The sequence below is a fragment of the Folsomia candida genome, unplaced genomic scaffold, assembly GCF_002217175.1.
Source record: "Folsomia candida strain VU population unplaced genomic scaffold, ASM221717v1 Fcan01_Sc007, whole genome shotgun sequence".
NCBI lineage: Eukaryota > Metazoa > Arthropoda > Collembola > Entomobryomorpha > Isotomidae > Folsomia > Folsomia candida.
The window spans coordinates 1,467,736-1,492,433 of NW_019091199.1; the positions used below are offsets into that span (position 1 = coordinate 1,467,736).

The 24,698-nt window shown below is 37.4% G+C and overlaps 3 protein-coding genes across 10 annotated transcripts in view; 1 reads left to right on the forward strand and 2 right to left on the reverse strand.

The window, feature by feature from the left end:
* The window catches only part of LOC110852398, a 43,396-nt gene extending 23,323 nt beyond the window's left edge, over positions 1–20,073 (reverse strand). Inside the window, exon 1 of one of the 4 annotated variants that reach the window (XM_035853674.1) lies at positions 19,952–20,073. The gene's annotated coding sequence lies outside the window, so the exon portion shown is untranslated. The other 3 variants (XM_035853676.1, XM_035853673.1, XM_035853675.1) reach the window with 3 other exon arrangements.
* The window catches only part of LOC110852062 (pseudouridine-metabolizing bifunctional protein C1861.05), a 54,944-nt gene extending 31,930 nt beyond the window's left edge, over positions 1–23,014 (forward strand). For 3 of the 4 annotated variants that reach the window (XM_035853672.1, XM_035853670.1, XM_022100034.2), the window contains 6 exons: positions 20,035–20,202; positions 21,161–21,327; positions 21,421–21,500; positions 21,718–21,998; positions 22,314–22,443; positions 22,532–22,971. In XM_035853672.1, the coding sequence (XP_035709565.1) occupies positions 20,035–20,202; positions 21,161–21,327; positions 21,421–21,500; positions 21,718–21,998; positions 22,314–22,443; positions 22,532–22,644 (939 nt within the window). In that variant the 3' untranslated portion in view covers positions 22,645–22,971. Of the gene's footprint in view, positions 1–20,034; positions 20,203–21,160; positions 21,328–21,420; positions 21,501–21,717; positions 21,999–22,306; positions 22,444–22,531 lie in introns of all 4 variants that reach the window. The other variant, XR_004835276.1, reaches the window with a different exon arrangement.
* On the reverse strand, positions 22,681–24,588 carry LOC110852397. 2 transcript variants are annotated; one of them, XM_022100464.2, is made up of 3 exons: positions 24,108–24,581; positions 23,307–23,441; positions 22,681–23,235 (listed from the first exon to the last, which is right to left on the reverse strand). In XM_022100464.2, exons 1-3 carry the CDS (start codon positions 24,199–24,201, stop codon positions 23,117–23,119), a joined length of 348 nt encoding a protein of 115 aa, XP_021956156.1. In that variant the 5' UTR covers positions 24,202–24,581; the 3' UTR covers positions 22,681–23,116. The 2 variants fall into 2 exon arrangements, with proteins under 2 accessions (XP_021956156.1, XP_021956155.1); XM_022100463.2 differs by having other exon boundaries at positions 22,686–23,247; positions 24,108–24,588.
* Between the last annotated feature and the right edge of the window lie 110 nt (positions 24,589–24,698).

Below are 24,698 nucleotides of genomic sequence, written 5' to 3' on the forward strand. Positions count from 1 at the left end.
CCGTGGCCCACCACCACCGCACTCTCAACAACACGGAGAGAAAGGGGAGAAAGCTGATGGTGGTGGAGTGGAAAGAGCTCCTCATGCTGCGAGTGAATGAGTAGTCGATGCTTTCCTTGTTAAAAATGCATCGTCGTGTCAATCCAAAATCCAAAACCACAAGGACCCCAAAATGTCAACCTCCAGACGCCTAGCTGAAAATCCTCACTTTGCACATTTCACAAATGAATTTGACATACTTGACGCTAGAAATCCTACAAATATTCCGCCGAATTCTGTCCTCTTGAATATTCTCTGGTGGCGGTGGTGGTTACTCAAATTAAGAAAGTCAATCAATAGAATCTGTGATTTAGATTTAGTGGGAAATGGTGAGAGTTTGGCAGAAATCCTTCGTTTATTTCTTTTGGTGTTTATTACTCATAAAAAAAGGGTATCACGTTGTTTTAAAAATGAACAAACCACCGTGATTCAAATAAATCTCAAGACTTTACTTACATCTAATGGATTGACCATGTATCTGCTGCCTGAATGCATTATGCACACTTTACATGTTGGATCTTGTGCATCATGTCGCATGAGTTGGCAAAGTGCTCGATAATGCACATCATAAACGCTGAAAGGAAATCTCAATATAAAGGAGCGGAAATGGAAACTTAGTTGCTTTCCTCCAATCACCTGTCGACCAGATTCTAAAAGTGTACGACATCGCTCGCCATATCCGAGGGGGAAATTTGCCAATATCTATTTGTGTGTATTGTCTCTTGGTTCGTGATGTCGAATTTAGTGAGCTGTCTCTCCTTCTAGAAATATATGTACGTTTTTTAAGGTTTATCGTTTAAATTCAGTCAAGCAAGTATACGAGGATGGATCAAGTTTAGAGACTTTGTGACTTCAAAGACCAGCGTTTGAGTGCTGCACGAGCTAGTGAACATGGACATGAGTGGAGAAAGCATGTTTGGTTATCAAAGCAAAACCTGCCCGACTTTGTGTGTGTGTAAAAGTTATCTGCTAGCGAATCTATAGCTGCAGACCTAAGCGCATCTCAATAATAATGATACCCTTTCGGATATACACTCCTCCCTGCTTTGTGGTGGGAGTGAATGAAGGTGAAAACTGAGGAGGAGAACGTCTCTACTTGTCAAGCCCAGATTTTGATGCCCTTTGAGTAGGCTGTAGTCCTTGGTGAGTGTAGGAAAAGGGAAGGAGGGTTTGATGCCATGTCCAAATTTGCGGCCGCTGCACCCACTCAAAGGCATTATATGCAACCGCTAAAACTATCCTATTAAAACCTATGCCAATTTTTTTTTTACCAGATCGATAATTTTTGTATTTTCTTGATTCCAGGCAGTTATTTTATTTAATATATTCAATATCAAACTCAATTTTTTTATTTTTCATCCTGAGCAGGCGTATCTTCAAAAAAATCAAAATAAAAAAAGTTGAGTTTGACATTGAATATAATACGACGAGTGTCCTATTAATAATTATGCAGCTAAATAATTTCAAAATCCAAGAAAAATTAAAATTTTGGTGAAAGTTTGGTGAAAGTTTGGAAAAAAGGTTTTTTTTCCTTGTTCACTCCTTTTAGTGGGTGTGGCGAGCGTAAATGGCGCTATAGCATCAAACCCTCCTTCACTTAGGGGGTTCAATCCAAAATATCCGAATGGCATCAAAATCTGGGTTTGGCAAGTAGAGACGTTCTCCTGCTGAGTGAGTCAGGAGCGTGGTTCTGGTTGACGAAGGTGGAGGAAAGCTCATAAATTTTAACAAGGGAATACAGTTTTGATTTCATGAATAAAGAATACCTCCAGGCTAGCACCTTCTTTTTCGCGATAGTCGAGATTGAGAACGAGATTGAGACGCAAGATTCTTCGCAAGGCAACAACCATCTCATGTTCCGCGGATATGGTCCCAAAATTTGCTTATCTACGTAAAACAGCAAGGAAACCCGCTGGAGGTTTACAAAGATTGCTTTATACATACATTGTGGAGGATAATATCACATATGGCAACATTTTTATTGAGCAGTAAGAGACACTAACTTAGATAACGAAATCGTAGTAAAACACCAAATAAAAGTCATTCAAAAACTGAATTACGTTACGTAATTTACGTAGAATCTTGTTTTTTAAGAATAATGCAAACTGTAACCTTTTTGCATATGTAATTAAGTATCTATGCATAGATCGGCTGACTACGTGTGTGTTGCGTACCTAAATACGTAGGTAATTACATAACAAACATAATTTTTCGGACAAGATCTGATCGTAACTTTCAGGATAGTGGGAGGACAAGATACTAATTACTGACGAGGTTATCAAGGAATAAAATTTAATTAGCTTATAGCGTGTGTGTAGGTATTTACCTAATTTGAGTTAGATATTTCTGCATCATACATACATATACGCCCCTCAGTCTATAGGTTGAATAAGTACTTACTACTAATACACAGTCCTAAACATTAACTATTTAGCACCGTGTATGCTGAGTTGTTTTCAACGTGAAACAGTCTTCCAATACAGTCGACAAAATCATCGAGAGTATCTATGTAAATATTCAGAGCGATGTTATGTACGGCATATTCTCCACTCGTACCGTGAAAGATATTAGTAAATTCTTTTTCGCAGGATTTACATTATCAAATTTCCGCATGCAAATTTTATTTCATTTCTCTAGAGAATCGCAAACTTATTCGTATTATTTCATAATCGAATCACGCAACGCCGCAGCCAAATCCCAAGAGTATTGACTGCTTGTACTTGAGGTTGTAGGTTGTCAGTTTCCACACACACACTACATTTTGCTTTGCGACAAATTGTATAGAATGGATTTGTTGGAGGGATATGGAATTAACGGAATAACACAATCATTTGATAATATGTTATCATAATATTCTTCTGCCACACCACAATTCTGCACAGCGTGGGTAATGGCAGGTCTATATAATCAGTTGCTTTGACAAGATTTGTTCGCCTAGAATAACAATAAACTTCAAACTGGAGATTGAAAGTGAATAAATCGATTGGGCTGGAGGCTTCCCATATCTGTAAAATTGGTTTCGAAATTGTAGAAGGAATCCTCTGAAATTGTTGACATTTAAAGCAGTGTGGAATCTGAGGGTTTGGATCGTACGGATCTATAAGCAAACAGTGAACTAAGGTATTTGTGGGTTGGTCGTTAGCAACACAAGCAAACAAAATATATCAATTTCATTGGGTCGGAAGAAGATCTCTATCCTTTCTCGATCCAATTTCTTCGAAATTCCAAAGTCCTACCCCTTAAAATCACATAGAAATCCATCATCCGAAATCCACCCGACCACGAACCGTATAATAATATCCATCTCTTGTGGTTTCGGGTGAAAGTAAAAATCCAGAGTCACATTTTGCTTCTAATTTGAAGAACTTTTTTTCGCTTACGCATTCAAGAAGCTGAATAAGAGACTCTTTTTGCCAATGGCAGTGGCATTATTCCGTTTCCCATTGATTGTTATTAGAGGAAAAATCACAAATGCTGGATTTGTGTGTAACCTCATTTCGTCATTCGCTTTCACCTTGTGCAGTAGTGCGCTATCATGCGGCCATCCATATTAAAAGGTTTACACGAGCAAAAGAAAGTGAACAGTGCTCTTTCTCGATTAAAATAAATGAAGTCCTACGTTTGAATAAATAATATGCGATCTGAATTTAATCCCTTTGCTTTTTTGAAGATCTGTGAAATTATTACGCGGCGAAATTAATTTCCCTTTGATTGTAATGGTTCAAATCCACATTCTCACAATTTCGATTCACAATATGATGTATACGTACAACATTAGATTTAATTGTCACTGAAAATAATAAAATACTCTAATAATTAGCAAAATTGTGTCATAGCTTTTATGGCTCTGGTCGCTTTGTTTTTTATTTACATTCTGAAGTCATGGCCTCATTTTAACGGGTGACAAATACAGTTTGGAGCTTGTGTTTTGAATGATTGACATCTCAAATATCTGCATGTCGTAAATAACTGGCTTCATGTTGCATATTCTCCAGCTTGCACAAGCGACAGAAATATGTATGTCACATTGTACATACACAAATTATAATTGAAAATCTAAATGCTTGTTTTTCACCCGTGCATCAGCATCAAATCAACCTCCTCATTGTCCCCGTACTCAAATACCTGCAGCGTGTTTAGAGTTTGACTCTAAACAAATCAGGTTCAAGGCATGTCACTTTTGTTGTCAGTTCAGAGAGTCACTCACAACTGACACTTTCCAGTATGATGCTTGATGTGCAAAGTTCCGGTGCGATATTTATTACGTCGTCACTACAGTGTAAACATGTTCATCGTTTAATTAAATATTTGCCGAACCTAGTTCAGCACATAATAAATGTGTCCAAATATTTCACTCAACAAATAAAGGGGACTCCACATGCACATGGGTATTTACATACGTACATATTCACCATCAACCGTAGACACCCCAAACCGATTAATACGAGTTCTAATAAATATATATATGACATTCGACGTATAAAGGTGGACACGTTTGTATTTATTTGTCTGAATAAAAAATGCGTTGGAGCAAGACTGGGACGGCAATTAGCAATTATTTCAAATGCCAGATCTTATCATAAAATGATACGCTGGCAGTGAAAGCATTTTATGGAATTAAGGTGATTTCCGTTTCTCATGTTGTATGTACATATGAATGTATGTAGGTAGCCATTCAAAGGTGCTTATTTCGCTATTAATGGTCAATCACGTTAATTACCGCTGGCTTAAAAAGTGCGTCCCCACATAGTAGAAAAACGCACTGCTATGTACTTAAATATTGCGTTTTGCTTAATTTATTCATGGCTTCATGCATACTATATTATGCTAAATCGGTTACATCAACCATGCATAAAATGGGAACTCTGCGGAATAAGTATCAATGAATGGTTTATTAGGTCTTTAACAAATATATGCATTTATTTGTGTTATCCGGAACATCTCCTATCAGAAACAATGATTGATGGCACTGGTCTGAAAAAGTGATTCAAATTAACTAACGGCTGATGATAAATGATATAGAAAACGATTAAAACGAGATAATTATAACTAATCATTAACAAATTTCCGGCATATTTATAGCACATATTTTCTGTAAAATCGCTTCATCCACCAGTCAACACTTTTAAGCATGAACGTTGCCGACCGACGATGGAAAATCGACGTGAACTGTGCTGATAAATTTATAGCAAACTTGAAACTCAAAGTTGAAGCTGGTGCATATTTAGTTCCGAAAGGACAAGGTCTTGTTAGACATGTACCATGACTTCCTCACGTAGTCAGCTCCGTCTTTATCGCTCGAACCTGTTAATATTTTACCCAGAGGACTAAATTAGATGCGACAGTTGCTATTTTTGTCTGCCTGAACTGGCCCAGTGCTTTAGGTCATGGGTGTGATATGAAAGCGGCGACGTACGGCCAAACTCACCCGATATATTTACATGCATACAACGTTGCCCGAGGTTTATGGTTGGGAGGATGAATCCGAGTGAGATTCAGCACTCCACTTTATAAGAGAGCTTCATTTACTGTCAACATAACTTCCTAACGTTAAGGCAAAAGGCGAGTTCGAAGATGGGCACGGTAGGTCATAAGGTTACAGCGCCAGACAACGGGTCATTATTTTCTAAAATTAGAACGACATCATGTGAGGAATCAAATCAATAGTAGTTTTATGGAGCTATCCAACGGAATAGACATTTTGACCTGCGATGGTCCGGTGACCGTGTGGACGAGGTCAAAGGTTACATGTATTGAAAACGCTTTGTACGTGTCAATTTTAACAGATTTTCAACGGGCAACATGATAATTATTTTGACGTAAGTTTCACTCTCTGGTTACATGCGTTGTAACGGTTTATTTTACTTTCCTTTGCTCGTCTCACTCTCAGCCTGTCATTGTCATTACTTTGTGAGACACGGTGATGGTGCATGAGCAGGCTCAAATTTTATGATGATGACGAGAGTGAGATGAAACCCCGACGGAAACTTTTTGCAACTTAACACCCAAATCTTGCATGAGATTTAATGATGTAGACATAACGGATTTCGCATATTTTGTCATTTTATATGTTGCTTAAAAGCCCCACGTGCTCGATATTTTCAAGATTGTATTCAATTTCAATTCATCAATTGAACGTATCCTTACATAAATGATTGTTATGTAAGTTTCAAATTTTTAACTGAATTCTGAACTGGAGGGAGCGAGTAGTGAAAGGAGGGAACAGAACAGAGCTGTTAAATTCATTTTCATCTGTCACTCATGAATGAGTTAAACTTGACATTTCTCAGCATTACAATTATGCATTAATTTCCGACAGCAGTGGCTGACTGCAAGCTGCAACTGCGACAGATTGGTTAAGCAGGCGAATGAATACTAATCGAGTCTCAAACTTTAACTTTGGCATTTGTTCGCTCAGAGTTCAGCAGAATTTGATATGAGACTTGAGAGTGAATCCTTACTTCATTATTTCCTTATGTATCCTTATTTAGGACAGCCACTCAGGATCAATAAGGTTTATAATAATATCTTACAATATATAATATCATATCTTGTTAGATAAGATATTTACGTGATGCGTTTTCTGTACCTGCAGAAAAAAACTTTCACTGTAAGGTGTTCAAATTGTGTATTTACATTTGGGTTAAGTGCTCAATACTTATCTTTGCATAGTCAAAAATGTGTGCCAATAATAATTTGTTGGGGTGTGCAAAACCCTTGTATCATGTTCCTAAGGCCATTTCTAACCAGGAGGTGTTCACATTCTCGAAATTGAACAATGCTCACTATATTAATTTCATGTTGACAAGGACAATTGAGCAATAACAAACGTATCGCTAATGGAGCACCCCGCAGGCAGCTCTCCCCAATCTCCGGAGTCAAAGTTAACGCGAAGGAACAAAAGGTTTTCCTTGTGAGCGAGAATTAGTGAGGACTGGGAAATAACTTGACTTCGTTTAAGTTTCCCATGGAGGACGACGAGAGAAGTGCTTCTAGGAAAATTAAATGAAATTCTCTTGAAACTCGAATTAACACTCAATTGAATTCGGCTTGATTCAATTTGATCAGTAACAGTGCTAAATTCGCTCTATTTTATCATTTGGCGTATTGTCGAATTCCATGAACCCATCGACCGGGCCAATGGCTATACATACACCGTAGATGTCATATCTAAGTAGAACATAGTACTTGTGCCCGTAATTTTTTCACTTCATTTAAATCTGAACCTCACGCAATCACTCCCATGCAAATGGTACGACTGGGACTACCATTATCAGTTCCATTCAACACGCAAGGGATTCTGAGACAACTCGACAAATAGACTAAACCGAATTCGTCCACAATATTAGTCAATTCTATTAAAATAATTTAAGTGTGACGCAGATGGTAGCATCAAGAATTGCAAGTGTGGAACAAAATGAAGTTCATAATTCGCTGAGAAACGCTCTACCAACAAATTGAATTTTGAACATTGACAACCTTCCTTCACTCATTGAGAAGCTATCGGTCAAAAAGATCATTTATGAACGTCTATGATACATGTCTACCAAAAAGCTTTAAAATTTGGCTTATGACCACATCCCATGGGAAGCGTATTCATCTGGTTCTCATACTTTCACTTCTCTCTACTTCATCCTGGGTGGAGTCGGAGACCACTGGATAGATAAGTGTTGTCATAAGCCGACAACCTTTACCCGCCCCATCGGAACAAGGATGTGTCGAACTTAGCCCCTTTTTCTCGATTTATGAAATAAATAAATATAAAACTTTCTTGGTTGACGCCCGGTTTATACTTTCGCCGCTAAAAAACATAGGTGGGTCAGGTTAGTTGTTGCTATTCATCCATCTTATTGGGCTACGAACGGCGAAAGTAAAGACAAAGTGAGACACGTCAAAAACGAGGTAACTTCGTCTCACCTAAGAATAAGTTCTAATGTTTGACATTTAGAGTGTCATATCTGGAATATAGTTTTATTTTTACTTCAAAAGAACCTCAATCCCACCAGGGTCAAGATCACCACTCCTGGTGTCAAGTAGGGTACCGCGTATGGGGTTTCAAAGCACATTGCGAAAATCCATGTCCTAAGTACGTACTGTATACTCTGGCATATTTCATGTTCTTCAATCCAATGGTCGACAAAGAACCAAAGTAAATGGGTGTAATATACACACTCATCTCGTCGTCGTCGTTGTCGTGGCCGCTTTGCTTTATTGTTTGGTACGTGACTCTGCACACAACTTGGTGATACAATACGTAGTTTGAGTATCCATCCTCATTCGCTTATTCGTGTGGCGGTGTTTATTCAATCGATTATTTAATTGGATTAAAGACTCGTCGATCCGTCGTCGAGCGAGGTGGAAAAATAACGAGGTGACGTATGTCCCCAGCTTGTTTCACCTCCATTCACGTTAAGAGGGTCGTGCGGTGAAAGTAGAGTAAGGCATGCAAATATGGCTGGTAAGCAAGAAGTGAAATTAGGCTGGATGAGTAAATTTGGTTGAGTAATCAGTGGACACATTGCAAGTGGGCTTATGATGATGAACAGAATACATCCATGTGATGAACAGAATACAGGGAGAACAGAGGACAGAGACTTTCCTTACGAGTAAAAACTACAACTTGTAAAATTTAGCCTGCCCAGCGAATACGAAAATTTACCAGGTGCCATGCTTTTATCGCGTCGATTCACAAAGAAATCAATATTAAGTATTACATCGCATAATGACATAATTACCATCCCAGGCTTATTGCAAAAACCGTATGAAATAGTCAAAGAAGTGCTGCTTTTTGGTTGAAGTTGGCTTTTAACGCCTGTCACGTCTGCTTTCTCCTTGTAAAAGCAGAGAAGGCTAAAGACATCAAAGTGACAAAAATGAATAATTATGGAATTTTCAACGCCATGCGAGGACATATTGAACTTGATTATATTTATATGCATAGCTTTTTATTAAGAGCTTTCGATTACACATAGAAATCTTCATCAGGTAAAAATCTTATGAATAAATAAAATAATAAAATAACAATAACTAAATTTAAAACAAATTTATACTCGAAGTGTTTCGGACACGGAGATTTGACTTATTCAATAAATAAATTATAACTTTCCATCAAGATTGCATGACTAACAATTATTCCTTCAAAATCTGGGTGGGATTGGCATGAAACGAAAAACATCGCACTGTGCAAAATAAAATTTTGTGGTTTTACCTCATTTAAAAACAGTAGCAAATTTCCAGTATTTTTGGACCTTATTCACACGACCCAACCTCACCTCGCCCATCTTTGCATATAAATTGACAGATAATTTAATGTGACAAAAATTGAATATCGCTCAATAGAAAATGACCTACGTGTATGGTTCTTCTCGAAGGTTATTTATAATAAGGGCGAGAAGGAGGAGCTCCTCAGGTTGGTGGATGCAATGTATAAAATTTCATTGATGACGCAAATCAAACAATTCTATGCCAAATGCAATCTTATAATCCGATTTGCTTCTCCTTACGTACATACATGTGATGAAAGAATATAGTAATTGGCTTTGAGAAGTTGAAGCACTTTCATCTGGCAAATCATATTGCATGGCGACTGTGAGCACTAAAGGTTTTCTCCCTCCTTTCCTCGGCGGTACAGAGCTCCTCAGATCAGAATTCCTCTCCCTTTCAACCTCATGATCAAATTGTATGTAGACCGTGCATGCATCCACACGAGCAGCAACGGATTCTTCCCTAATTCGGCTTCACCCGTCGTGATATCAATACCCTTACTGCGTCTCATTTTTTGCTAAGATTTATAATTACAAAAATCATTCCAAAATGCTTTACATCGTCATTTTACTGCGTCTTGCAGTTGAGATGGGAAGATTGATCTTTTAATTAAAATCTGATTAGTCCATGTCACTCTCCATCTGGTCACGGCTAGTTACCTAGTTAGCGTTCGTTATGAGAGGGGAGTTGATATTTGATTCGACCTCTTCATTGTGCTCTGACATGCATCCCTGCACAAACAAGGAGGAATCCAACATGAAAGGAGGCTGCAGGCTAGAGACCGTCGTAGTACTATGTAGATCCTATACTAAATAGTGTGGGAGTACAAGTACTGTAGTGCTTATTGGCATGTTGTAATGGGCTTTGTTAGCCATTCTATACCTCTTCAAAGCACCTTTTTCTTTCTCCCTTTCAGTGCCTCTCATTTACTTCCCATACACAATTTTACCTTCGAGATGAAGTAACATTGATCAAAAATAACAAACAAGCAAACGGGTCCTTATTTAACTCTGAACATTTTTGGAAGGTGGCGAATTTCTCTCAACTTCGCTCCGTCGGACAGTTTTTCACGCGGACTGAGAAACTTTCAACAACAATTTCTTATGTAAATTTTATGCCATATATTCTACTTTAGAACTTGAAACTAATTTATGAAACAATGCGCTGGATTTTATTTCAACTCTGCATGTTCATGAGGGAATACAAATTCTGACTGTATTTATTTTGCACGGTGTGTTTATACTTTACTTTCACTATCGATGCTGTGTACTATATGTGCCGACTATCTGGTATTGACCAGCGTGTCCTACAAACGACCCAGCAATAAACGCGAACTTTCAACAAATCATCACCAATTCAATGGTTTGCTATGTACAATCCAAACAATGTTCCCTCCAAGCAAATATTATGAATAAACGCTCCGTACATATATCCTTTTATTACGTGCTACTACAATGTTTGTTATTGGACGTACGCACACAAATAATTTTAAATTCAGGTAATTTCTTGTAAAAGTTGGGTCAGCAAAACCAATTTACATGTACTTATTTTACTATGCAAATTCACGGTATACTCCTTTGTAGCGTGCGTTGGTTTGACGCAATTGCCACTGAAAGTTCTCATTATGCTCAATCATCTTCAAAATTCATATTTCAATTTTCACAAGCCATCAACTGGTCTGGCCTGTGTCTGATTGAGAATTTAAGGAGAAGAAAAACCGACAGTTGACAGCGGTTGTTGTCTCGTTCAATTTATTTCATCATTTCGGCTAACACAATATACACTGTATTCTTCAGCAGGTTAACGTAATTTCTCGACGGGATACCCCTCAACATGTAACGGTGATGTTATCGATTTCTAAGATCCAAGTACACTAAAAAGCAACGAAACGTCTAATGCCAAAAAACGTATTACAGTTTTGTGAACTCGGAACACAATACCACAGAAAAAATACAGCCACGCTGAGAAAATGATCAGGACAAACTTCAAAACACGCAGGATGTCAATCAATTGTTGATCAAAAAGTAACAATAAGTTCATAACCGTTTCAATCATCTTGTAAGACTTGAATTAGTTTCACTGACAATCTTTCTCCATGTAAACGACAATGCAATCAAACCATAGGCTTTGATTCGGTCTCAAAAACACGATACATGTCCATATCTACTTATTTTTATAACTTTGCAAAATTATTTTGTGCAAATTAAATTTAACTGAGTACTTATTTAATCAGGTATAATTTACTTTGATAATCTTCACGAGAGAATCATTTTTACGACATTGCACGTGTTTAATCTATTTCATATAGTTTTATTTTGAGGATGCTACACTTTCAATTATTCAGACTTTTCCAAATTATTTACTCGGTTATTTTTAAAAGAAGTAACAGTATATACAGATAAACTTGTTCGAGTTGGGTGACACGGACGATTGCTTGCTAAAATAAGCATGACTATAGAATGACGTCTTTATTTCTTTCTATTAAAAAAGTCAAGTAAATATTGCAGGACCTTTTTTATGGAACAAGAATACCACAGCTTTGTCCCACAATGCATACACAATTAAGGTGGGCACACCACATTCCAAACCTGGCACCTCTTCTTTTCGCTTTCATGCAGGTCCCGAACACAGTGTTGTCCCGAATGAGGCCTTCTCCAGCCAATGCCGCGTGTTTTTATGTCTCGGTTGACCTTTTGCATTTTATTTGTACTTTCCCCGTATAAAGAGCCTTCAGTTGGTCGATTTCTCATGGATTGGACTGCCCCACGTACATGCATACATTTATTTAAACATCTAGAGCGAATGGCCAGATAATTTAATTCACTAATGTTCATGCACCTATAGTTGTGTGAACAACAAAGGAAAAGTTTAAAACTATTTATTCCTGAAAACAAAGCAGCTGGATATTTTCGCAGGGGAAAGAACAAAATGACATTGACAGTAGCATGTACATAGGTAATGGATAAATAATTTTCTGAACCATTTATCCACGAATTAGATAGCATGTGCACGTTGTTGTCTGAAGGATGAAGACTAGTATTGTTATACCTATTTTTGAATGATAAATATCTCTAATCAATTAATTCTTAGCTGCTGACTTGCGTAGATGATCATACCATATTTTCATGTATTGTCGGTACGCAGCCGTTGTATTTATAAAAGTTCATAATTTGCAGAAGTTACTACGGGTATAAAACTTACAAAAGTCTTTGATGATGCTGAGGACAGTTACCTATATAGGATAGGATCGCGATTTGATGCGCTAAAGATTTTAACTCATCTACCCCTATTCAATGTCTTTGAATGAAAATTTCTAAAATGACATCAATTTCATGAGTTTGGCATGCATGCCGTCCCGAGTTCCCGACCCATTGCCCAAACTATGTACAATAGCTGAATACCGCTTTGCTCGTGGTCAACTAATCCTAAGTTTAGTATGTACTTTAGAACTGATTGTGTATTATTTTAAAATGGGGTGGGCTGAAAGTAAGTTTTCAAGACTTGCCGAGGAAAAGTGTGCGAAAAAGGTGGGAGAAGACACTAATGAGAGAAAGTGAGAACTACCAACTTGAGGGAACTGTGGATAACTGAGGTGCATAGACATGCCCTACGTGACATGCCATTCGTATGTTACAGATACAATAGAAACGAGATCGTCACAAACACGCTATGTAAGTAGCTGCGGTGCTAAAAGGAGATTCAAATTCAAAGCTTCTCCCTCCCCTATGTATTAAGCGTGAGGCGGGTCTTATTTCACCCCAAAATTTTCATGCAAAATACGATTAGAATGCAGATTCAGTGATTTTGGATCTCCTTTTATTAAAGGCAAACCAATGCCGAATTCATTCTCGAGTTTTTGCTTGGCTTGATAATCCTTTCCTTCAGTTTGAGACTATTATAAAGCTTTCCAAATTTACCTTCTTGCCCTCTTTAACCATGTCAGAAGCCATTACGAATTTATTACTAGCCATTAGTAGTCCAATTTTAGAAGATTTTGTTCCACCATCATCTCTCTCCTGAGACAAGGTCGCCCCTAACAGCTACGTCCTCTAATCTCACACCAAAGACCTATAAAGTGCAGACATTATCCAGGTATGGGCAGCTCCATCATCCGAACACTCATAATCTTGTCTAATTGTTTTATTATTTCCACTTTTTGCTATTGTTCAGCTACCCAAATTAAACCCTGTTTTAATTACTTTGCATTTTCTGTGAATAGGTGCAAAAGCCATTAAACGCGACTACTCGACAGTTAACGTGTTTTTCAACCGTAACTGCATACTTATACAACAAATTGTTTGATCCAGCCAGAGATTGGGCAAATCGAAATCATACACACACCTGCGTTTTGTTTTGTTGTTTGAGTAAATTGAAACGGAATATTGAAGTGTTTATTTATGTAGAAATATGTGCAGTACGATGGTAATAAAACTCTGTAAAAAAGTTGTATCAACAATAAGTAAATAACGAACCGAAATATAGATCATATCCATGTTTTGTTGCAAATAATTTGCATTTCGGCGTGGTTTTATAACCCCAGTGCAAAAAATCTGTTCATTCTAATAGCGTCACCTCATAGCACAATCTGTTTGAGGAGGAGAGTACGCCAACCTGATAATGACAGATCTTGATGTCCTTTGGATATATGGTAGTACCCCCTCTGAAAGTAAAAAGTGTGAAGCGGTTTGATGCCATGGCCCAATTTACGCCCGTCACACCCCTTTGAAGGCGCGCCCGATGCCAAACTAGCTGCACTAAAAAATTCGCCAAAAATCCAATTTTGTTCGGATTTTCATAATAATTATATATTTGTGATCCCAGATAGTCCCTTTATCATATTCAGTTGCAAAATTAACTTTTCAGAAATTTTCAATATTTTCGAATATTTCCTGAAAAGGGCATGGCTTGAAAAAATTCAAAATTCCAAAAAAGTTCAGATTGATATCAGATATGATAAAGCAACTATTTGGGATCATAAATATGTAACTATTATGAAAATCCGAACAAAATTGGATATTTGGCAAATTTTTTAGTGCAGCTAGTTTGGCATCGGGCGCGCCTTCAAAAGGGTGTGACGGGCGTAAATTGGGCCATGGCATCAAACCGCTTCACACTTTTTACTTTCAGAGGGGGTACTACCATATATCCAAAGGACATCAAGATCTGTCATTATCAGGTTGGCGTACTCTCCTCCTGAGTGGAACATCCGTCGAGAGTGGGAGTGAGTTCAGCCTTGAGGAACTTGAGCTTTGCCAGCACAGACAAGATAAATGAGCAAGGGTTCTGCAGAACAATAAACAAAGTGTCGTGCATTGCAAACAACAGTCTCTCAGATTTTGGAACGTTGAGACTCAATGCCCGTCATCCGGCGTACATGCGTTTTCTCATCATCTTACTGTGACCATTACATAAGTACCAGGTGAAAGCATTTTGTATGCATTTAAGTAGCAGGCTGACTTGAACTTAATGTCCAGAAAATTCTTACAATCAAAATTTTGATTTAATTGTTACGGAAAGGTTGAAATGTTGTATAACGCGACCTCTAATACGAGACGTATATGACGTTCTGGATAATGTATTTAATGTTCACCAAGTCGTGTAATCGTTGAACAGTAGCCAACAAAATCAACCTTATAGTTTGTGCCACGCACACACATGCATAAGCATAAAGTGCAGCGTAATGCTAAAATCGAACAGATTATTTCACATGATAATCACTATACATAGGAATCGCTAAAAGATGTCTTGTCTTTTCCAGGCCTGTTGACTGAAAAATTAAAATTACTTGTTTTACAAGGGTAATCAATATGAAAAACTGTCTCCCATACTTAGGACCGTACGGCAGGAGTAAAACTGGAGTCGGCGTTTTTCAAACTTCGTGTTATAAATTCATTCGTCCCATTCGACATTTTATTTGTACATATGTAACAGGGACTAATTGTAGGAAAGCTATCAGCTTCATAAAACCCTTTATAAACCCGACCAATTAAAAAGCCCAGTATGGGTAACCCTGTTGGACCCCCTGGTAGAAAATTGCACGACAATTTATAAAACATGGTGCTAGTTACCCCCACCGCTTAATTGACCCCTACCGCGCGGTCAACCACGGGTTTACCATGCTCACCTTCAAACTCATCCAATGCCTTGTAGAGATACACATTTTAAAACCAATAAGTAAATTGGTCAAAAAAGGTTCAATGCAGTGGTTCTAGAGTGTGACAGAGACAGACAGACAAAGTGGGTACATAAGCCTTGACTTGGGCTATTAAAAACCAGATTTTTGGGGGGCTCGTCTTGAAATGAAGTCAGCTTTCTTTTAAAGACAAGACATTCACCTAGTCTACAATTAATAATTGAACCATTTTTATGCACTAAAATGCTCGGGTTTCGTGACTAGTTGAAATTAAAGATGATTGAAAATTAGAAGAAGAGGTCTAGCCTTCCAATAAAAATTTATGTGGGGAAGGCTCGAAACGTGTGTAGTGTCCGTCATCAATAGATAACAAACTTGAATAATTAAAGCGTCCTTCGTTACTGCGTGGTTCTTGACTCGAAAATAATTAAAGAGTTGGAAAAATTTGCTATGCACATTCATTTTTGTTTTGAATAAGTGCTACTAAAAAAGTTTAACACAATAACCGCTTCGAATTTGACTCGCATTATTACCTATGGATTCTAAAAGAACTGATTAATTAATCCAATTTCCCATAAAACATTAGCAAATCTTTGTCCATGATGAATTTGTTCAATGTCTTTCAGTCTTTAGAACGTGTGTACAGTGTTTTCGTAGCCAGACCTTTTAGAAGATTAATTGTGGATGACAATCCGTTTCGAGTAAAGCATCATTTACATTGAACTGAGCGTACAATGAGCGAAAACATGCGAGAGGAAGTTGCATTGTATGTGTAAATGAAGAACAGTGATTTCCTGGTGCTCTTTAAGAGCAATCTGTCAAACTGGAAAGTTAAACATTGTACTGTGATTGACAGATGGTTTGTTTCAAAAATCGGTCGTAGATTTGTAATCAGGTTTTAACATATATTTACTACTTTTAAATTATTTCAATGGGTAAGTAGGTTGTGAATGTAAGGTGAATTCTTAGCTAACTTTTTAATGCTGCACACTCATCGCCGCTTAAACTGTGGCTAAATGAAGTATATATACATATATATTTAGATATTTATGTGTTGGATTACATGCTTGCCAAAACTAACTTGGCCACAAGAATAGTGTTCAAATTTAATTCAAGTTTTGGCACGTTTGCTTCTCTTCAGCCATACATATGATTATCGAGTTCTTTACTTTACTACTTCCACGCATCAGAATTCCAAAATGAATCCATTGCAGTAAATAGCAACTTGCATCCAGCAATTAAGATTAATCCAACTCCATGCACATAACTGACACGAGTGCTTCTTCTCAAGTCGAGTCAGTCAAACTACATTTATTTCAGAGCGGGGCTTCAGACTTCATCTCTATTTTTATTTCCATCACATTAATTGCATTTCGCTCCAGCCAACTCATGTCCCCAAGTAATTTATATAATGTCCACTAGGACTTTCGAGCGAACTTATTCTAGAATTTGTGACTGTCTTGGAATAAAATTTCTGGCAAACTATGGGACGAACTAAGATGAGCCAGACGAGAATTTAATATGCAATGGGAGTTTTGAGAAAGAAGGAAGAATTAAGATCTAATTATTTCATTACAGTGGGTATACCTGCGTAGATTAGCTCCATATGCATTCATAATTATTGAATTATACGACTGAATACTAATCGTATGTATTTTGTATTTAACTTTAAATAATGGGTCTGCCTAACAATGACTACTTAACTACGCATCACAGTCATACCTACGTGATGTTGTATTTCTGGAAGGACATAAAATAATTAAAGTTGTACATATGCCAATTATCTAAGATCAAATTTCCTCTCGTACTGTAACCGAGATCAGTCAAGGGTTTGGAAGGTGTTTGTACAGATAATGCGACATTAGCAGTAGCAATGTTCCACCTCTAATATTGAATTTCTTCATTTGTGCATCTCTAACCCGAAATTGAGCTAAATTTCTAGACTGAAATGCTCATTTATAATGTGCCTGGCTGGTGAGCAGTGAAGTGAAGGGAAGAGAGAAAGAGAGAAAGTTGGTCTCACGTTTCATTTTCAAAAGGCCCCAAAATCGCAAGCTCACTCTGATGACTGCCTCAAAGACGCCATTCGAACTTGAGAGAAAGCGATATTGCAAAAAAAGTCAGCTTGCATCAAGAATCCAACTACATGAAATGTTCCAAATTGACATACAGCTCGTTAGATTTGGATCGAAGGCCATGAATCTGAGAAAAATTGGGGTACATCAAGTGGAAAAAGAAACTTTTGATTCGAATAATGAAGATATATGTATGTAATGGAGACTCAATACTCTCGATTCGTCTCAAGTTTTAATTTTGGGCCATTTATTTACTGAGATCAAATTGATTTCGTAAGGAAAGTGGGCTGGGGAGCATTCACTAATTAAAATTATTGATTAATGAATGTTGAAACACTGAGCCTGACGATACAGTTTCGCATTTGTTTCAAACTCTGTCTGCATCTTTCCTTTCCTCAAAATTCATGTTGTACATACATAGTTTGTCGATGTAATAAAACTTTCTCCGCTCGTAGAGAACATTCGAGTATACATGATTGAAGGTAAATTAATTCACTATTTAAAAACTGTCTGCAAAAATGGCTTCGCTTTATGTACTTACCGTGAATTGCTGTTGGAGCAAAAAACTTCGATTGGCAGAAATGTTTTCAATAAAATCACCATCATCTCACTAGAACGAACAGGCATCAAAATCAAGCGTCGACACTTCTATTGTGACATAATAAATATGTACTTGTTCATGTATTGTAATAAATAAGTTAAGTGTGGGCACAGATGACAGAGGGTTGACGAGGCCGTGCCTTTTCCACTATTTGAACCCATATGGCAAACTCACGTTTCTTTGTCATGACATATTTTGTTTCATGCGAGTGAAAGCTGGTTTGTTCTATTTTTCTTCCACGGCTGACTATTTTTTCTAACGGGTAGCTTTTAGTTTCTTAAATGCCAAAACTTACATAAGTTTGGAGGAGAGTGAAGTAGTCTCAAGTTTCTCAACGTATTAAACAGCATTTGCAAATGCATCTGAAACCCACTGTTTCCTCAAAAAAACTACTAAACTGTTGTATATGTATGTATACGAGCTTATGACGAGACAGCTTGTCTGTGTATAAATAAATGGGAAGCTTATTCCTCCTCGGCACTTAATGCTTACCGAAATCAATCACTATTGCGCGAATCTCTGTTAATTGTGTGTATATTCGTCCCCCACTTAACCACCGACTACTCCGACAAGTTGTGAGATTTAAAAAACCTGGCTACAAACCGACGGACGACAAGACATCCCTCGGAGAGTCCTTATTGTACTTCACGTTGCACGTACATGGATTTCGTAATGGAGCACACATGCGGAAAATGTGGAAAGTGATTCGCGTTGAGACCCGGCAGACTTGGTAACTTGTAGAAGACTGAGGAGTTCTATTCCAACTCACCAACAACCAGGGAAAGGTCGGAGTTTTCGGGGTTTCATCACTTCGCATTTATTTGGCATGGTTGCTTCCAATTCATCCCATCCTTCCGTTCTAACGTCCCCATCAGACCTACAAATTTCAGCAGCTATTTCTCGTTCTCTATTCCCATCACCGCTACTTGTTCTTTATTATGTTTTATTGTGAAAGTGCACCAGGCACACAGCTTTCGACTGGGCCGGTACATAAACACATGATTTTCCTTAAAGATTCCCATTTTTTTTACAAAAAACTTAATCAACTCATCATAACTTTGGGCCTTGTGTAGTACGTAATAACATAAAATATTTTGAACAGGTACACATGTAAGTGTTCCACAAAATCCAGGCATCATAACAAAATAATTGCAAGAACTGATTACCTTACCCACGCAAAATCTCGTTACATACGCATGCATATTTACATATGCGCATACAAACGTGTTTTTATGCAGTATAGTATGATGCATATATAACTTATGTAATGAGGAAGTAATTATAATTAGTGTCCCCAGTCCTTAATATATGGATGAAAGCATCTTATTATATCGGAAACACGTAAATAAATACGTGGTACTTAAAACATGTAATCATAATTATTTTATTCCAAGAAACATGGATTTATCCTACTTTGAATAATCTTTTTCTGATTTAACATTTCGGGATTGAAATTCCTCACTGGGAAAATATTTGAGAAATATGAGAAAATCACTCTCGTTCCAAGAATACTTTAGATGAGCAAGTTTGAAATTAAACTGCTTTCTCGTTAGACTGCGTGCATTCACGTTCACATTTATTTTTATGCCCACTTATTCAAACTACGAAGTTAACAGTGCAAATCGAGTTTTCTGTTATGAATACAATGACACGTACAACCACTCACATGAGAAGCGACAAGATAAACAAATTAAATGAGTAATATGACATGCACAATGATGACACCTGGAAATATCAGGGGATGAGTACGATAATGAAATGGTCAACTTTTGTATTACTTATGTCCGATTAGCAACCCGTGTAAGATAACCCGTGTATGAAATTCATTTATTTACTTACATGATGAAGTGGAAACTAGAGATCAGGTTTGTTACAGTACATAATCGATTGATATTTTTTTTTGTGTAAACAAAATTTGACAGTCGGACGGAAGGACGCATAGAACAAAAATAAGAACCGCAGCCGGAGGAGTTGGTCGCAATTTGGCAGAAGCTCTGAGTAAATTGGAGCACAATCCTGTGTTGATATCCTGTATTGGAGATGACCTATTTGGGAGGGAGCTGTGGAGGCACTTTCACACGCTCAAAATGGTAAGAAAATAAATCTTTTCTTCGGTAATCCATTTTCTTCTAAAAAAAACGGGCTATTCACACATTTGCAATTTACAATCGCTACGTGTGGCTTTCTCTCCAATAAAAATGAAGCCTCGCAGGATATGTAAGTACGTATGCACTTGCACTTGCGTTCCTCTTGGTTGGATACACTTGACATGCTGTAGTTTTTTTTAAACAGAGAAATGTATGTTTCTGTGTGTGTGGTGTGACTTTTGTGTAACTAACGGTGGCAAAGGGTGACCATGTAGGCGTAAATAAGGCGGCGGTGTGGTCACAAGTTGGTTACTGGGTTGGTGTCATTTTATTTTACACACAAAAGCCAATTACAAATTTTGAGTGTTAGAGAGACGAGTGGAGAAATCGTGCTGTTATTCTCGTAGCTGGAGGGACACTGTCTTAATTTTCACAATTGTGCACGAATATCACACGAAAAAGCGACGCTAACTTTACAAAGCACTTCCTCCTCTCCTCCTCTCGACCAATCACAAAAGAACACCTTGAAATTTAATTTAATTTAAAGAGGAGGAGAGGAGAGGTCAAAACTTTAGAAAAATACAAATTGTGAAAGATAAAAATGTGAACAAAACTCAATTATCAGCAGGCAGACTGGAGCCGGTTCAAATTTCCCTACCGGTCTCCAGTCTCAAAACCATACAAAATTTAATATTTATCATGTCATGCAAATTCTCATTATCATTAAAAGTTCATATATTTGTTTAAAAAATAATTATGTAAATTCTCGACGACACATGCCTTTTATGAGCCACAGCTCTTTCACATCTTCAAAGCACGAGTTCCTATTTTATTTCTATCTTGAGATAGACGAGGGAAATAGCATAAATAGTAAACAGACCACACACCCCACACGTGTGCACCTTGATCATCGCTACCAGAGATCAATCTTCTTTACTTTCACTTGTCTTGTGTGAAATAGGACACCAGTAAAATTTTCACCCTAAGCGACACCTCCACCGCCATTTACTCGGCTCTCCTCAATGCCAACGGAGAATGTGTTTTTGGCCTCGGAGACATGGAAATTTATGACTTGATAAGTGCAAAGGTCATCACGGAGCAATGTGGACAAGTCATTCGGGATGCAGGGTCAGATAACAAAATCTGTTCTAATAATAAACCGTGGGAATTTTATGACGAAATATTTTTTAAAGCTGATTGAATACTTTATTTATATTCTAGGATTGTGATTATTGACGGAAATCTCTCTGTGGACGTCATGACCCATGTTATGACCCTTTGCGTCGAGAACAGAGTCCCACGTAAACACCTTTCATAAACACCATTAGCATACTTATGTAATGTCTAATTCATGCAAATTTTAATATGTATGTATGCAATGGTGACGGACGGATGATGATGACGATGTTTTGATAAATTAATTGACGCTTTAAATATATTGAAATATGTATGCTGAGTAACTTCTCGGATTGGATTTTTCGAGTGTTTGCGATAATCCGATAATTGGTGAAATTGCAGTTTGGTTTGAACCGACTGAAGTCCGTAAAGCCAAAAAAATCCTGCAAGTCCCTCGAGAATTGTGGAAATGTGTGCGATTTCTCTCCCCAAATTTGAGAGAGTTAGCGAGTATCGTAGAAATGGATCTAGACGACGACGATTTATCTGCGACCCACTCTGGAGGGACCAATAACAATTTCACCTTCGACCTTTCCAAAATGCAATCCCTGTACGAACAGTGCTTCTCTTTGTTTGTCGGACTGGAGATAATTCTCCTCACAAACGGGAAGTATGGAATCCAGGTAATTTGCAGGATCAAATCCTTTACGCAGCAGCTTCCTGCATGAGAACCTTAGCTAAGTAGGGCTGCTTACTGGTACATACATATCAAGATTTTGCTAGGTTTTATGACTCCTTGCTCAATATCAACCCTTTTCCCATCTCGCTCTCTAATTCAGTCAGTCGTACATATATACATGCACAGAACAGAGTTGGGTATAATAATAAACATGGGTCGCAACATAGTTGATAGTTGTACACAAGTTGAAGGAAGGAAGGGAGAAATGAGCTGGTTCCAAGACTTCTAATTTGTCAATTATTTAATTGGATGGTTTCAGATAATTTCCCGACAAGGTCACGGTGAGATTGGTGGTACGCGTGGTCTGTCCATTGCATCTTATCCACCACCCGATATAGGAGAAGGTGGGATCAAAAGCGTTTCTGGAGCCGGGGATTGTCTCAATGCGGGTAATTGGTTTCATACAATATTGAAACCGCAAGGCCACGGGAAGAGGCGTTATTTAATACTTATGTTCTCTCCATGTCTTATTCACAGGATTCATTTCGGGAATATTGCAAGGAATGAGTTGGCCTGATTGTGCCATTTTAGGGACGATGTGTGCCAAGAAATCTCTCGAGTCGATGAACAACGTGCCTGAGCAGTTTTAGGGACAATTAAATAATAAAAAATAGGATTTACGTTTATGATGTACTTGACAGGCTTGTCTTTATTAGACCATCAGATTTATGCATGAGCTAGTTACCAGTCTTGCTAATCACGATTTCAGACATACTTATTAAACAGCAAATTACACATACAAGATTTGTGGGAATTTCATATTAGTAACCAATTATTATTAGTAGTAGTACAATACCAATAAACTCTTAAATTCTTTGATTTATAACCAATTTTTTTGGAGGATCGAACATGTTTATGCACTTATGTAACTTAATTATGAATATCACACAAGAAGATTCAAGTCCACAGGGTTAAATCAGTAGCAATTATGACTCTGAGTTCGAGATTATTCATTGTAAATAATACAAGTTTTGAGTAAAATATATATAATGTGTCAATTTGTTAAATTTGTTATTCTAATAAAACTAGTAATATCTCAAGTAAATCTGATAAAAGCCTAACTTAAGCCTTGTCGAATGCAATATGAGACTTAATGTTGTGAACCGAATACCGGTTGTAAATCCCCCACACAGCTTTCATAAGTTTCCCGTTGTATTGCTCCGGTTGATCGCATTTCATTTCTGCAAAGTTAACTAAATTGAGAATGGAAAATGAAGTAGGGGTTGCCTTAAAAGAAGAAAGTGCAAATTACCGGAAGACGCCGTGGACTGTGCTTGGAACGAAAAAGTTCTCTCCTGAGCTGATGCCCCACTGTTATTATTGTCCCGAACCTTATAGGCTGCAAAAGCTCCCATTGGAATAGACGACATTTCACCCGTTCTGGTATCTGCAATTTTTTAATTCGTAAATATACGGCAATACTCTTCAACACACATTCAAACACGCTTAATCTTCGACCAGAGTAAAAAACCGAAGGTCAAGGTGAAGATGATTTCGTCGTTAATACTCGTTTGGATTAAACATAGTATTTAAATATTGGTAATTAAAGCTCGGCACGAGGTTTTGTTTTTGTGCAAATGCCAATGTCAAAAAATGGACACACCCTTGAAAAAATCGTAACTCAAATAAACCGTATCAATAATAAGAGAACATTATAATTCCCAGCATTTGTGTGTGTAGTGAGTCTAACTAAAGTTTCATAAGTTTATTATCACTCATTGTGATTGACAGGATTTTTGCTCAGCAAAAATTTATAGATTTATGTGTCGGGCTACACACACACGAGCAAATACATGGATTTGTATTGAGCATCAACATAATTTGTCCATATTATAATGGCTTATCAATTATTAATTATGAATCTGTAAGATATTTTTGACTTGAGTGAACTATATGAAACAGAAATGTGGTCGAGTTGAATGGAACCAATAAATCATCAATGAGCAAAAAAATAGTTGGAAATTTCCATATGCATTTGCTGCTGTATTCCATATAACACTTATCTACATACATACATACGTTAGCATAATGCACATAAATGGAGTCAACTTACATGAACAGGGCTTCAGTACGTCAATTATGTTAAAGCTTTCTACTTTGAAACCAAGCACCACTCTCACGTTAAATTCTGAAGCCACGAATATCATAAAATTGCCAGGTTTAGAAAATCCCAGGGGAAAAAATTATTGTAGATATATTTCAGTGGACGAAAGTAGGTATTTTCTTGTAAATTATTTGTGTTATTGAATAATGTGTCAAAAATGCAAATTTCTCTGAGAAATTTTTGCTATGATTAAATAATAAGTTGTAAAACGTAGTCCGAGTTGGTTGGACTTTGGAGTGATAACAAAAAACTGTATCACTTGACGCTGAGGAAAGGATTTCTTCTTGTACGTATATTGAGCTGAGTTTGTAGCCCTGCACTGTATGTAGTATCCAACAAAAACTTAATTGGTGGATATATTGAGCTGGAAGAACACGAGAGATTCACTGGAAAGTGAAGAGAAGAAGATGGATCACTGAACAAAGTGGTTAAACGACTGGTCGTCAATTTCTATAAGTAAGGATTTAAGTAGTTTAGTCTAAAAAGCGGATGAAAAGCTCCAACCTCTTCCATTAAGGATAACTATGTACGTAAGTTGAC